Genomic DNA, 14799 nt, shown 5'->3' on the forward strand with positions numbered 1-14799 from the left:
GTTACTTTTACAGTGAAATTATGATGATATTTTCATCTCCTGCTTGTCTGACTGCAAGTTTTTTAAAGAAAAGGTAATTTTTACATGAGATTTATCTTCATTTAAAACACGGGGGGGAGGGGAACATTGAGAAATATTTAAAATGAAATGTTTCAAGTCAGTCATTTTAATTTGTATTATTATGTTATCTATGAACAGTAAGTCCAACATAGAAAACTCCAAAGGTTGTTACAGAATTCTCCCGTTTTGTAAAGGAATTTTCTGTGAGACCACTGTAAGTTGTAATCCCTAATTCACACACCGCCCTGTCCTCCTCTATTACCTGACTACAAGGAATGGTGTTTTTTCAAGATCTTTGTGTCCATGAGTGATCATTCTAATGTTGCTTTAGTACTTAGAGGCCAAGGCAGCACTTTGCAGTTCTCTTTGTGGTGGGATAGAGAGGGGAATCCAGCAATAGGGAAAATAGATTCTGTTTATTTTATCTTGAACTAGGTTCACTACTACAGAGGAGAATCTGATTTCTCTACTTGGTGTCTGATCCAGTCATACAAACAGCTCTCTTGTGAAGTGCTCAACATTTGGTCTTGTATTTCTTCCCTTCCCTTTATGCTTTACAATACTGTGCCTGGGAACTGTTAAGAGAGAAACTGAGGCATATTAAACATTTCAAGATTTATTTAAGCAAATACTGATTCAAATTGGGCAGCACGCAACTGAAGTGGTTGGGGCGCTCCACCAACAGGAGCTAGAGGAAAGACTTACGTAGAGAAGGTGCAGGAGCAAAGAAAAGAAATTAATTGACTGGCTATAGCTCAAAGCGTAGTGGGCTGTTTGACTGGTTGTCCTTAGGTTTCGATTTCATAACTGAGGTATTTACAGGCTCAGATTTTTTGCTTACATAGGCCCCCGTAGTGATAGAGCCCCCTCAGTGTAATGGCCTCCTTGTTTAAATTGAACAGTATTTAAAGGAGAAGGAGGATAGCAGCATGAAGGGGCCTTAGGCTGCCCTCTGCCTTCTCCGGAGGCTGATGCCCTGCTGGTGTGTCTGCAGCACTTATCACTCGGTCCAGTCCTCCCCCACTAGGTCAGCTCTCATCCCTCCCTGTTGAGTAGGCCCCAAACTGCCTCACAGATTCTGAAGATAGTGATACACATCTTGTGCCCCGTCCTGGCCAGTAGGTGGCACTCACTTAACCCGTGTTGCACGTGTTCTTTGGCGCTGTGTAACCCCCAGTTGTCCCATTGGTTTTTAACCCAGCTGCACTCTCAGTCACTCTTTTTTTTTTTTTTTTTTTTAAGATTGTTAATCTTTACCTTAATAGTGGAATAAATGATTGTGGTCAGTACATGTATGAAAATTATGAACGCCGTGGTTTAGACTGCTTTGCAGGACTTTTTTGTTTTGTATTCCCCCTTTTTTTCCTTCAGAATGATTCTTAAGCATCAATCAGTGTTTGGTGGTTGCTTCTAGCAAGTCTTTTGCTTCATTTATTTTGGTTGCTAAGTAAGGAGATCCACCTTTATCTGGGTGATTCAAAATCATGGTTCTCCTATGAGCTGTTCTAATCTTGGCCTTGCCAGCAGAAGGGCTTATACCCAAAGTAAGACTGGCTTCTCGCCTACTCATTTTCTGTTCAAATCCTCCTTTATAGTAGGATGAAAGGCTAGGAGTGGAAATCTTCTTTGCCGTTTCTGTGAGTACTTGTTCTAGAGGCTTCCAGATTTGCAGTGCATAGCGACCTGCAAATACGAGAGCTGCAACACCCACTCCTACAGCTATCAAACTTCTTGCCAGTCCCTGGTCGATGTCCGCGTCCGGCCGTGCGGTCGCCGGCGGCGAGGACTCGGCGTAGCGCAGACCCTCGCCGGCAGCGGTGACGCCACCACGGGCAGCCATGGCAATGGGACGCGGGGAGCTCTCAGTCACTCTTTAAGGGGACTGGAGGAACTGTTGAGTCCAACAACCTCACCTCGGAACCAGAGAAACCCAGGGAAGCTGAATGCCATGGCTTCCCCCTGGCAGCCCATGAGGCAGTGTCTTTCTAGAGTCCTAAAAAGCATCCCGATTCATCCCCACTCATCCCGGTCAAGGGTGAGAGAAGAGAAATCAGACGCTGCTTCCCTCTGCCTTCTTCCTCTCCCATTTGCTTTCTTCTTCTTGCCATGCTTCCAGGAGAGAAGTGAGGGACAGGGACTCTGCCATACAACGTTTCCTCTTTCTTCCCTTCTCTAGCCTCAGGCTAATCCTTACTGCATACAGAATATTTTCCACGTGAAGAATATTACCTTTGTAAAGTGCAGTAGTATCCTCCCAGGAGTGATGAACCTCAAGGTTTGGTTTTATGATGCTAAAGACAGCAAAGGACAATATATTTTAAGGGGAGATTTACAGTACTTTGAGTACTTGCATAAATATTTTAGCCCTGGTATTACTATTGATCCATTAATTCAGCAAGCATAAAATATTTCTTGATAAGAACATTATAAAAACTAGTCGTTTTACAGATGAAGTCTCTTCAGACATCACCAACACAACCCAGGAAAGCACAACACCTAGATAAAGCTTTGATAGTGTTACTGAGGGGAAGGCCAGGTTGGAATTTATCAAGAATTGGCAGTTTGGTTTAGGGCAGGTCTTTCAGTTTGGGAGGTCGCAGCTGGGGGCTTGATTAGGATTGGGAAAAGATCCAAAGATCCAGGATGGTTGGAAACAGCAAGACATTGACTTTGAGGCAAGAGATTCAAAGAATCTTAGGGCATATATTAATGATTTCTATTGAGGAGTTAATGGGTCTTTTCAGGAAGTTCCTATAATGCACAATCAAACCACTTGCCTGGGTTTAGGGTTTCTTGGAATAGTGAAGTCATGCTAATGAAACAGTGGAATCCTAAAGTAATGTAGATGTAGATGGTAAGGTGTGGAGAGGGGTGGGTAGTTTCAGTTCTCAGTGTACCGGGCTGAGTGTAGGGGTAAATGGTTTCAGTTCTCAGACGCAGCATATATAATTTTGCTATTATTGCAGCCCACACTTGTAGCCACTTTAGAGATAATAAATTGTTACCTACTCTCTTTTAGGAGAATATAAATTTTGTAAGATTTTTTTGTGCCAAGTAAATTAATTATTTTGAAAGGAGGCAAGCTGTAAGAAAAAAGTTTTTATCTAATAAGACGATAAATATGTATTTTAGAAATATTCTTTTCCATCTGTTTATGTGTTTTGTTTGTTTTTTGTTTTTACATTTCTTGTATCCAAAGAGAACTTGTAGAAACGATTTCCATTGATGTGGACTTACAAAAGGCAAGAGATACCTTCGAGAAGTTAACAAAAACAGAATGGATTTCTTTCATGGTAATGGCCAATATTTACTTGAGAAATAGAGCAATAGAATTTCTTTACAGGAATCAGTATGACTGCAGTTTAATTTTGTTGGGAGCTGAGTCAGGGAGGGGACTGTGTGTGATAGGGGAGGGGGCGAGTGTTCATGATGAGGTTAATATATTCCAGACACTGTACTAGATGCTGGCACTCGTTTATTTTTATTTTTTTTATTTATAAATATCTAAATCATATATTTGGCAAATGACTTGTATCCAAAATACATAAATGATTTTTGTAACTCAATAAGAAGAGAAATGACCCAAATTTAAAAAATGATCAGAAGATTTGAATGGATATTTTACCAGAGAAGATTTATGGATAAGCACATGGAAAGATGCTTAGTACAGTTAATCATTAGGGAAATGCAAATTAAAACCACCATGACATATCACTTCACATCCACAATGATGATCATCATCATAAAGAAAGACAATAACAAGTATTGGTGAGGATACAGAGAAGCTGGAGGCCTCATTCATGGCTGGTAGACATGTAAAATGTTACAGTCTCTTTAGAAAACAATTTGGCAGCTTCTCAAAAAAGTTAAACATAGATTTACCATATGACCCAGCAGTTCTACTTCTAGGTGCTTATCCAACCCAGATGAAAACATATGTCCACACAAAGGCTTCTGTGTAAATGATCATAGCAGCATGTTCATGATTGTCAAAATGTGGGGAAAAACCCCCAATATTTTTCAACCAGGGAGTGGGTAAACAAAATGTGGTGAATCCATACAATGGAATACTATTCAGCAATAAAAAAAAGAGATGTTATAGCATAGGTGACCCTCAAAACATTATGTAATTGAAAGTAGACAAACACAAAGATCACATATTGTTTGATTCCACTTACATGAAATGTTCAGAGAAGGCAAATCCATAGAAATAGAAAATAGATTAATGGTTGCATGGGGTGTATAATAGGAAATGTGGTAGTTGAATAATGGCCTCCCAAGATGTCCATGTCTCAATACTCAAAGTCTGTGAATGTGTTACCTTACATGGCAAAAGGAATTTTTCATAGGTCATTAAGTTAACAATCTTGAGATGGGGAGATTATTCTGGATTATCTGGATGGGCCCAGTGTAATCACAAGAGTATCTATAAGACGAAGCAGGAATGTCAGAGTTAGAGAGATTTGAGATGTGTTTCTGGATTTGAAAATGGAGAAAGGCCAATAGCAAGGGAATGCTGACAGTCTCTAGAAACTAGAGAAACAAAAGAGATGGGATTATCCCTGTAAGAAACCACTAGCCAGGAAACATTCTCCCTTTGAGCTTCCAGAAGGGATGCAACCTTGTCAATATCTTGATTTTAGTCCTGCAAGACCCATTTTGGACTTTTTTTTTTTTTTTTAAGATTTTTATTTATTTATTTGAGAGAGAGAGAGCAGAAGCCGACAGAAGGGCAGAGGGAGAGGGAGAAACAGACTCCCGGCTGAGCAGGGAGCCCAACATGGGGCTTGATCCCAGGACCCTGGGATCATGACCTGAGCCGAAGGCAGACGCTTAACTGACTGAGCCACTCAGGTGCCCCTCATTTTAGACTTCTGACCTCCAGAACTATAAGATAACAAATTCGTGTTTCTTTAAACCACTAAATTTGTGGTTATAATAATTGTTAGTATGGTTAGTTAGTATAGTAATAATATATAGTATAGTAATTGTTATAGTAATAATAGAAAATAGGGCTAGAGACTCTAGGGGAAATCTGTTTCTTTGACTTTTCTTGATTCTCGAGGCTGCAGGCCTCCTGGTCCCGTATCACTGACTTCTGCTTCTGTGGTCACAACCCCTTCTCTGACTTCTGCTCCCTCTTTTAGATGCTGGCACTTTTTTAAGCACATGTTTAAATGTACAGTAAATACAGTATTTTTATTTTCAATATGAAAAAACAATTTTGAGAGGTAAATAACCATTAGCAGATATAGCACTAATTTGGGAAGCAAGAGAAGCTTCACCTGGACTGGGGGAATGGAAAGCCGGTTCTCTCTTTTGCGATCAATGTCAAATCTAGTTGAGATGAATCTGCTACTGATTCAGCCCTTACGCTATTTGGGTCACATTTTCTTTACCTTTTTTATTGGGCTCCTTATTTATGGAGTTCCTCTTTAAGGTCTATTCTAGTTTAGTATTTTGTGATTCTGGGCTGTGTTGGAAAACTTTCCCTCCACCAACTCAGGTTCATGTGTTTGGGGGCCTGTCAACTGACAATAGACTGATTAACAGAAGAAAACAAGTTTTATTCCCATTCTTTCGGGGAGCATTCAGGTGATGAAGAGACTCCCCAAAGAGCTAGGGATGAGGGCTTATATACCAATTAATAGGGAAAAGGGAGTGGGGGAGGGGAGGCTTCTATGAGAAAACAAATGGACTTCTCAGGGAGACAAACGGGCTTTAAGGGGGCCAAATGGAAGATATGACAGGTTGTGATAATGTTTGTTTATGTAATTTCTTATCCAAGTGCAGGTGGCTGGTGTTTCCCTGGCAGTGAAGCTTGCCCTCCAAGGGCGTCTATGGCTGCCTCACTCTGGGAACGCCCTTTCTGTAGTCAGATAGGGGCAGATCTGAAGGCTTCTTTCCGCATCAGCTGTGTCACACATGCTTTCAGGCTAAAGTCAGCTTTTTTTTTTTTTTTTAAGATTTTATTTATTTATTTGACAGAGAGAGGCACAGTGAGAGAGGGAACACAAGCAGGGGGAGTGGGAGAGGGAGAAGCAGGCTTCCCGCAGAGCAGGGAGCCCGATGTGGGGCTCGATCCCAGGACCCTGGATCATGATCTGAGCCGAAGGCAGACGCTTAATGACTGAGCCACCCAGGCACCCCTAAAGTCATCTTTATACCATTTTGGGTCCCTACATTTGGAAGGGAAAGGGGGAGAGTGTTCTTTAATATGTAGTAGATACAGTAGTTTTTTTTTTTTTTTTTTTTTTTAAAGATTTTTTATTTATTTATTTGAGAGAGAATGAGAGACAGAGAGCACGAGAGGGAAGAGGGTCAGAGGGAGAAGCAGACCCCCTGCTGAGCAGGGAGCCCGATGTGGGACTCGATCCCGGGACTCCAGGATCACGACCTGAGCTGAAGGCAGTCGCTTAACCAACTGAGCCACCCAGGCGCCCCAGTAGTTTTATTTTCAAGATGAAGAAGTAAAAATAGTAGATGTTATTGAATATATTTTAAAAATAAATTTATTTCGGTTATATGGGAGATAACTTGGGGTGCTGTTCCCATTGTGAGTTCCAAGGAACACTGGTTTCACAGAATGCTCCCTGAAAACAGCTTCTAAGTGAAACAGCTTTGGAAATGCTGCATACTATTACGGAGTCATGATGTACATCAGCAAATTAAAAATTCTATGATGTCACAAACCAAAAGAAATCTAGCTGTTTTAGCCATTTTTTTCAAAGTTATCTGACTCTGTGACATTATTTTCCCATCTGTGCCTACCAGCGCTCCATAGAAATCATGTTCTTCTGGACATCTGAGAAAACAACTTGTAAGAACATTAATAATAATATATGGTGCTTTATTATTGCATATATAATCTTCCTTAATCCTTATGACATGTAGAGGCAGACACCGTCCTTAAGAATACCTAAGCCCTATTAAATGGAATAAGTGATGCTAGCTGTTGTAACAAACAACTTTCAAATCTCAGTGGCTTGGGATGCCTGGGTGGCTCAGTCATTGGGCATCTGCCTTTGGCTCAGGTCATGATCCCCAGGTCCTGGGATCGAGCCCCGTGTCGGTCTCCCTGCTCGGCAGGAAGCCTGCTTCTCCCTCTCCCACTCCCCCTGCTTGTGTTCCCTCTCTCGCTGTGTCTCTCTGTCAAATAAATAAATAAATAAATCTTAAAAAAACAAAAACAAAAACAAAACAAATCTCAGTGGCTTGACACAATGAAGACTTCTTTCCACATCAATGAGGGCTGAAGAAGGGAAGCACATGCAGGGGAAGAAAAAGAAATATTTTCCCTCCACCCATCTTAGTTTCATTGGCTGCGGCCCTGCAAATTAGACTGAGAAAAGACAGATTAATAGGAGAAGAATAAACAGAAGTTTATTAACGTGTGCATGCTGCATATACACTCAGTGATGAGTAACTACAGGAGTGTTAGAACTTGCTTATATAGCATCTTAACAAAGAATAATTTTGTAGAGAAGAGACAACACAAAGGAAAAGGACTGAGATTCTAAGGGCGCCAAATTGTGGGAAGGCAAACAGCTGGGGATACGGATAGTAGATAAGGTCTAGCTTGTAAGGTTTGTGTAGACTCTTTCTCAGTGCCTGCTCATCTCCGCTAATTAAGGTTGTTACCCTTCTCCTGGTGCAGGAATTTAGGGGCAAGAGGACACCTTCACAAGGGGAATTTATATTCTGTTTTCAAGTAGATAGAGGGAAGCCAGAGAGCTTTTTCTCACTTGCCTTCAGCTCAAAATAATCCTCCTGCCAGACTGGCATATTTTTGAGTGGCATATTCTGCTACCCTTCCCACCTCTGCACAGGTTCATTGAGGAGTGATTTGGGCTCCTTCTTTCTGGAAACCTAGGCCCTGGGGACGTGAAATCCTCCAGAGCTTTTGTATTTTGTTGGTGGATAAGGAAAGAGAGTATGGAAGGTTCCATGAGAGGTTTTAGGGGTCATGCCTGGAAGTGATATACATCACCTTCACTCATAACCCCTTAGCCAGAACTCAATCATATGGCCCCACGTAACTGCAGGGAGGCTGGAAATGCCATCTTCCTGAGAGCCCAGGAGGAAAATGAAACAGGATTAATGAGGTGAACAATATGGCATTATCTCTGCCAATGTTAGATTTTAAGTCAGATAGATCCAGGTATGGATCCTCGACCTGTCAATCTCTAATTGAGTGACGTCCATGATTCACACAGTATGCACATGTACATGTGATTTCACTTTATTTCCTTCATGCAACCCAATATAAAACAGGGAGGATGACTCTCACATAACACTTCAGGGGCATTTGGGATGCAAGGAATGATGGAGTTTGAACAGTAGGTTTGAGGAAAACTAAATGATTTTTCCACTGGAAGATGGTGAAACAAAACCCCTAGTTCCATAGCTTGTTTTTCACTATAATCTGTATCTAATGGTTGCTGGGCCCTCCCTGATCCTTTCAACCACAGATAACTACATGTCTCAGGGATAGTCTGCTCAGAGCTCTTCCATGTCGTTCTTCACACCGAGAAGCATTATCAGTTTTCCTTCTGCTCCCAGAATGTCCTGTGATGCATGATTCTAGGAACTGGAAGAGTCTGGTGGTTCCATTTGCAGAAGCTGTTTGTAAGATGAGTGACCGATCTTCACGACTCCTGAGTAAGTTTGATTCCTTTTGTCACTTTATCTGTACTCTCAGTAAAGAATCACTAAAGTAAAAGTTGTAGCAAATTTTGGATAGAGGATTTAAAAATACACATATGTTTGGGTATGTGGTATGTGCATGTTTGAAAGGATTAACCTTATATTATTAACAATCATTATACAAAGCATGTGTAACTCTTAGACTTGGACATGGCTTTGATATCAGAGTTTAATAACCACAGAGGATCCAGTCAAGATAAATCCATACTTTAAAATTTTTTGTTCATGTTTTAAAACTTGAGACTTTTTTTTAAAGATTTTATTTATTTACTTGACACAGAGAGAGAGAGAGAGAGAGAGAGAAGGAGGGAGGAGGATGGGAGGGAGAGAGCAAGCACAAGCAGGGGGAGTGGCAGGCAGGGGAGAAGCAGGCTCCCTGCTGAACAAGGAGCCTGATGTGGGGCTCGATCCCCAGGGCCCTGGGATCATAACTGAGCTGAAGGCAGCTGCTTAACCAACTGAGCCACCCAGGTACCCCTAAAACTTGAGACATTTGACCTGCAGGGGAGCAAAGTCTGCCATCCCAAAATGTGTCTCTTTAGCGTATGGATTATTCTAGACAATTTTTAAGAAACAGAAGGCTCAGGAAGAACCTTTACCCCTCCCCCTAACTGCCTAAAAGAAGTAAGATACAAGACCTGCTCCAGGAAGGGAGCTGCCCCCATAGGTAACTACAGTATAATACAAATTAGGTATGGTAGACAGGGAGGAGGAGCTCAGCAAAGCCTGTTAAAATTCCTCTCTCTATTCCATTGTTTCCGAATGTTCAAGGACCAAAGCTTTAAAGGTACAAGAGAGATATATATATAATAAAATATAAGCCACTCATTTCCCCTTCCAGAAAGCAGTTACAGAATATAGTTTTTTGTGTAAACTGTGAAAGATATGTATTTAAAAAAAAATAGAGACACATATTCTTTCTTTTTTTCTTTTTTAATGGTAGCACACCATTTACATTTTTTGGAAATTTGCTTTTTCCCACTCAACAGTACATTGTAAAGATATGTTTGTTCTGTTATAGGAACTGCCTGGTTCTATTTAATGGCTTATTAGTATTCTATTGGGAGGATATACTATAAATAGCTGTTTCTAAGTTTTTGCTATTATAATAGTGCTAACATGCATTTCTTTGTATGTATATAAGTTTACACAGACAGGGAGAATTCCAGAAAGCAAAATTACTGGATCAAATTGTATGTGCATTTAAAATTTTGAGAGATTTTGCCAAATGACCCTCCACAGAACTTTAAGTGGTCACCATTCACATTGTAGTCTAAATAAATCACATGCAGTGCAACATGATGGCCCTGATAGAGGATGTAACAGTTTATACTTCAAAAAATATGACAGCATCGGGGCGCCTGGGTGGCTCAGTCATTAAGCATCTGCCTTCAGCTCAGGTCATGATCCCCGGGTCCTGGGATCGAGCCCCGCATCGGGCTCCCTGCTCCGCGGGGCGCCTGCTTCTCCCTCTCCCACTCTCCCTGCTTATGTTTCCTCTCTCGCTGTGTCTCTGTCAAATAAATAAATAAAATCTTTTTTTAAAAAAAATATGACAGCATCAGCCCACGCATTTTTCTACAGTATTATCAAACTTTGGTATTTGCCATTCTGAAGAATCTCTTATTTTAAATTTTAATTTTCTCATTATGAATGCGATAGTGCTGGTTTTCCTATATCTCAATTCCATTTTTATAGTATATTCTGGGAACTATCAGTTCTTCCCTCTTAACCCATTTTCCCATGTGTTGTTGTTAGTGTTTTTCTTTTTTATTTAGGAGCTTTTAAATGATTAAGGCAATTAATACTTTATCAATAATATGAGTTACAAATCTTTTTTCTCTGGGTTGTTTTTTTTTACTTTGTGGTATTTTTGAATGCATAATTATTTTATTATTATTATTTTTTAAGATTTTATTTATTTATTTGACAGATAGAGACATAGTGAGAGAGGGAACACAAGCAGGGGGAGTGGGAGAGGGAGAAGCAGACTCCCCGCAGAGCAGGGAGCCCGATGCGGGGCTCAATCCCAGGACCCTGGGACAATGACCTAAGCCGAAGGCAGATGCTTAACAACTGAGCCACCCAGGTGCCCCGAATGCATAATTATTTTAAAACATTTTTATGAAGGGGTGCCTGGGTGGCTCAGTTAGTTGAGGATCCAACTCTTGGTTTCAGCTGGTTGGTCTCAGGGTGGTAAGATCAAGCCCCGATTCGGGGCTCCAGCTCAGCAGGGGAGTCTGCTTAGGATTCTTTCCCTCTTCCTCTGCCCATCCCCCCACTCACATGTGCTCTCTCTCTCCAATAAATAAATCTTAAAAAAACCAAAAAACGAAAAACGACAAAAATGTTTGTTTCTTTAAAACATTTTTATGAAGCCTACTATATGAACATTTTCTTTTACAGTTTCTGAGTTTAGATCATACATCAAAAAGCCTACCTCACTCTGAAATTAAAAAAAAAAAATTTCCTAGGCGCCTCGGTGGCTCAATCAGTTGAGCATCTGCCTTTGGCTCAGGTCATGATCCCAGCGTCCTGGGATTGAGTCCCGAATGGAGCTCCCTGCTCTGTGGGGAGCCTGCTTCTCCCCCCTGCCCCTCTTCCCACTCATTGGCTCAATCTCTCTCTCTCTCTCTCTCTCTCAAATAAATAAAATCTTGAAAAAAAAGATTCCCATGCTATTAGAATTTTTTTTTAAGTTTTGTTTATTTAAGTAATCTCTACACTTGATATGGGGTTTGAACTCATGACCCTGAAATCAAGGGTCACACACGCCTCCAACTGAGCCAGCTAGGTGTCCCCCTTTTTTTTTTTTTTTTAATTTTATTTATTTATTTGAGACAGAGAGAATGAGAGAGAGAGAGCACATGAGAGGGGTGAGGGTCATAGGGAGAAGCAGGCTCCCTGCCGAGCAGGGAGCCCGATGCGGGACTCGATCCAGGGACTCCAGGATCATGACCTGAGCCGAAGGCAGTCGCTTAACCAACTGAGCCACCCAGGCGCCCTAGGTGTCCCCCTTTTCTTTTTAAAGTAGGCTCCGTGCCCAACATGGGGCTTGAACTCATGACCCTGAGGTCAAGAGTAACATGCTCTACTGACTGAGCCAGCCAGGCAGGTGGCCCTCTCCTCCTAGAACTTTTATTGTTTCATTTTTATGTTTAAATCTTTGATCCATATGGAGTTTATCTTGATTAAACTTTATTTTTTTCTGAGTCAGTTTGCAATTGTCCCCACACATTTATTGAATGATATGTTTCATTCCCACTAATATGCAATGCCACCTTTATCATATGCTAAAGTGTCATGCATATTTGAGTCCATTTATGGAATCTCTACTGTGTAAATCTGCCTTTCATGCATCTGCATCATATTATTTTAATTATATTAGCTATTTTAACATTTGATCGGTTTGTTTTCTGAGAATTATCCTTTAAAGATACAAAAATCCAAGTTGGAACGAAGTAATATTAAAATATTGTTATTGAGTTAATTGAAAAAATACATCCATATATACCAGGTGTTCATAAAATCTGAAAACATAGGTATTTTTTTCAGATCGAAAATGTCCTTGATGAGGGGCACCTGGGTGGCTCAGTCATGATCCTGGGATAGAGCCCTGAGTTGGGCTCCCTGCTCAGCAGGGAGTCTGCTTCTCCTTTTTCCTCTAACCCTCCCCTCTCCTCATGCTCTTGCTCTCTCAAATGAATAAATAAAAATTCTTAAAAAAAAAAAAAAGAGGGGCGCCTGGTGGCTCAGTCGGTTCAGCATCTGTCTTCAGCTCAGGTCATGATCTCAGGGTCCTGGGATCAAGCCCCGCATCGGGCTCCCTGCTCAGTGGGGAGCCTGCTTCTCCCTCTCCCTCTGCTGTTTCCCCCACTTGTGCTCTCTGGCTATCTCTCTCTCTGTCAAATAAATAAAAAAATCTTTAAAAAAAAAAAAGAAAGAAAATGTCCTTGATGACATTATATGTGTGTATGTGTGTGTTCTTACGTATGTTTTCAGACTTTTAGATACTCTATGGAATTTTCAGTCTAAAAATCATGACATCAGTCAAGTAGTCAGGTATTCATATGAGCAATCAGCAAATTTCTTCAGAATCCTAAATTTGAGCTTTTAATTTCAATGATGCTTAATCAGGGAAAAACTTTTTTTTCACATTTGTGAGTAATAAATGTCCAGGATGATGTCCTGAGACTAGATATTTTATAGGTTTTGTCATCAGAAATGGAAACTATTATCTCTTTCATATATTAAAGAGCCCAGTAGAAACAGGGATTATTTTTTTTTTTGGAGGGTGTGTATTTATCATGGCTGATTTTATACCCCTCAGAGCAGTGTTGGGCATCTTTGCAAGAATCTTCTCTCAACAAACTGGTCCAGATGCTTAAAACTGCCATTATTTCTCAGTTGTGCCAGTGGACTGAACACAGTGAGAGTTACTGCAATCTTAAAGCTCTTCTAGGAGTGATGAAAGAAGTACATAAGGTAAGGGTTCCTCTGAGGGGAATATATATATCATTTTACTCAAAATCCCTTTGGTCTTTGCCAATTGGAGTCTTCTTTTGTTTTGTTTCTAAAACAGAAAGAAAATGTTTTATTCAGTCCTTAGGAATTCAAAATTTTGCTTGTTTTGCTGACTGGCTAGACTCTAGCCATAGACTGCATGTTTTATGTATATTACATATTTTATATAATATATATTAGATGCACAAATACTCAAAAATGAGAATGATTTAGCATTTTCAATAGAATACACAACATAATCTAGAAGTAATTTAAAGTTAGGGTACTAATAAACTTAATGATTGTTGGGGGGTAGGGAGGAGCCAGAGCATTTTAAATAAAAGAGCAGAATTAAATTAGTATTGTTCAATTAAAAATAATTAGCTAAGATAAGATGATTTTATAAATATAAATAGCTAAATGCAATCAAAAGCAATTTCACCACAAAATATCAATCCCAATAGGAGAAAATATTATGTACAAAAAAGTTAGTGCTTTTCAGAAGTGTTAATGCACTGATATTTCTAAAGTAGTATATTTCTTTTTACCTAGCTTTATTGAGATATAATTGACATATAACATTGTGTAAGGTGTGCAACACATTGCTTTGATATACTTATTTGGTACATTGACTCATTTATAACTGGAAGTTTATACCCTTTGACCAATATCTCCTGATTTCCCCCATCCCCCAGCCTCTGACAACCACCGTTCTACTTTCTGAGTTCAGCTCATACATACATATTTTTCTTTCTCTGTCTGACTCATTTCACTTAGAATAATGTCCTGCAAGTGGCAGGATTTCCTTCTGTCTCATGGCCAAATAATATTTAGGGTATATATACATATTCTTTATCCATTCATCCATTCAGGATGCTTCTTTCCCTGTCTTGGTTTTTGTAAAAAATGCTGCATTGAACATGGGGGTGCAGATATCTCTTTGAGACAGTGGTTTCACTTCCTTTGAAATGAATATATTTATTCAGATGAATATATTTTTTAATTTACCCAGAAGTGGGATTGCTGGATCATATGGTGGTTTTTTTTTAATTTCTTGAGGAACCTCCATACTGTTTTCCATAGTGGCTGCACCAATTAACACCCCCACCTGCAGTGTACAAGGGTTCCCTTTTCTCTATATCCTTGCCAACACTTATCTCTTGTCTTTCTGATGACAGCCATTCTAACAAGTATGAGGTGATATCTCATTGTGTAGCTTTGGGTTGTATTTCCCTGATGATTAGGGATGTTGAGCATCTTTTCATGTACCTGTTGGCTATCTGTAGGTCTTCTTTGGAAAAACACCTATTCAGTTTCTCAGCCCATTTTTATTTTTATTTTTATTTATTTATTTATTTTTTTTTAAGATTTTATTTATTTATTTATTTGACAGAGAGAGACAGCGAGAGAGGGAACACAAGCGGGGGAGTGGGAGAGGGAGAAGCAGGCTTCCCACCGAGCAGACAGCCGGATGCAGGGCTCGATCCCAGGACCCTGGGATCATGACCTGAGCCGAAGGCAGACGCTTAA

General features: G+C 40.2%; 2 protein-coding genes across 2 annotated transcripts in view; one reads left to right on the forward strand and one right to left on the reverse strand.

Annotated features, from left to right (window-relative positions):
• Positions 1-14799, forward strand: part of HERC6 (HECT and RLD domain containing E3 ubiquitin protein ligase family member 6) — a 52867-nt gene that overhangs the window by 20119 nt on the left and 17949 nt on the right. The window contains exons 10-13 of the mRNA XM_032400795.1: positions 14-73; positions 3260-3353; positions 8532-8721; positions 13097-13251. Of these exons, the coding sequence (XP_032256686.1) occupies positions 14-73; positions 3260-3353; positions 8532-8721; positions 13097-13251 (499 nt within the window). The remainder of the gene's footprint in view (positions 1-13; positions 74-3259; positions 3354-8531; positions 8722-13096; positions 13252-14799) is intronic.
• Positions 204-3140, reverse strand: LOC116630137 (dnaJ homolog subfamily C member 15-like). The gene has a single exon (XM_032400796.1). The coding sequence runs from the start codon at positions 1898-1900 to the stop codon at positions 1451-1453; it is 450 nt and encodes a 149-aa protein (XP_032256687.1). The 5' UTR covers positions 1901-3140; the 3' UTR covers positions 204-1450.

The sequence above is a fragment of the Phoca vitulina genome, unplaced genomic scaffold (genome assembly GCF_004348235.1).
Source record: "Phoca vitulina isolate PV1807 unplaced genomic scaffold, GSC_HSeal_1.0 scaffold3, whole genome shotgun sequence".
NCBI lineage: Eukaryota > Metazoa > Chordata > Mammalia > Carnivora > Phocidae > Phoca > Phoca vitulina.

Coding starts and splice junctions, on each gene's coding strand:
- LOC116630137 (XM_032400796.1), bottom strand. CDS start 1,900: ATGGCTGCCCGTGGTGGCGTCACCGCTGCCGGCGAGGGTCTGCGCTAC.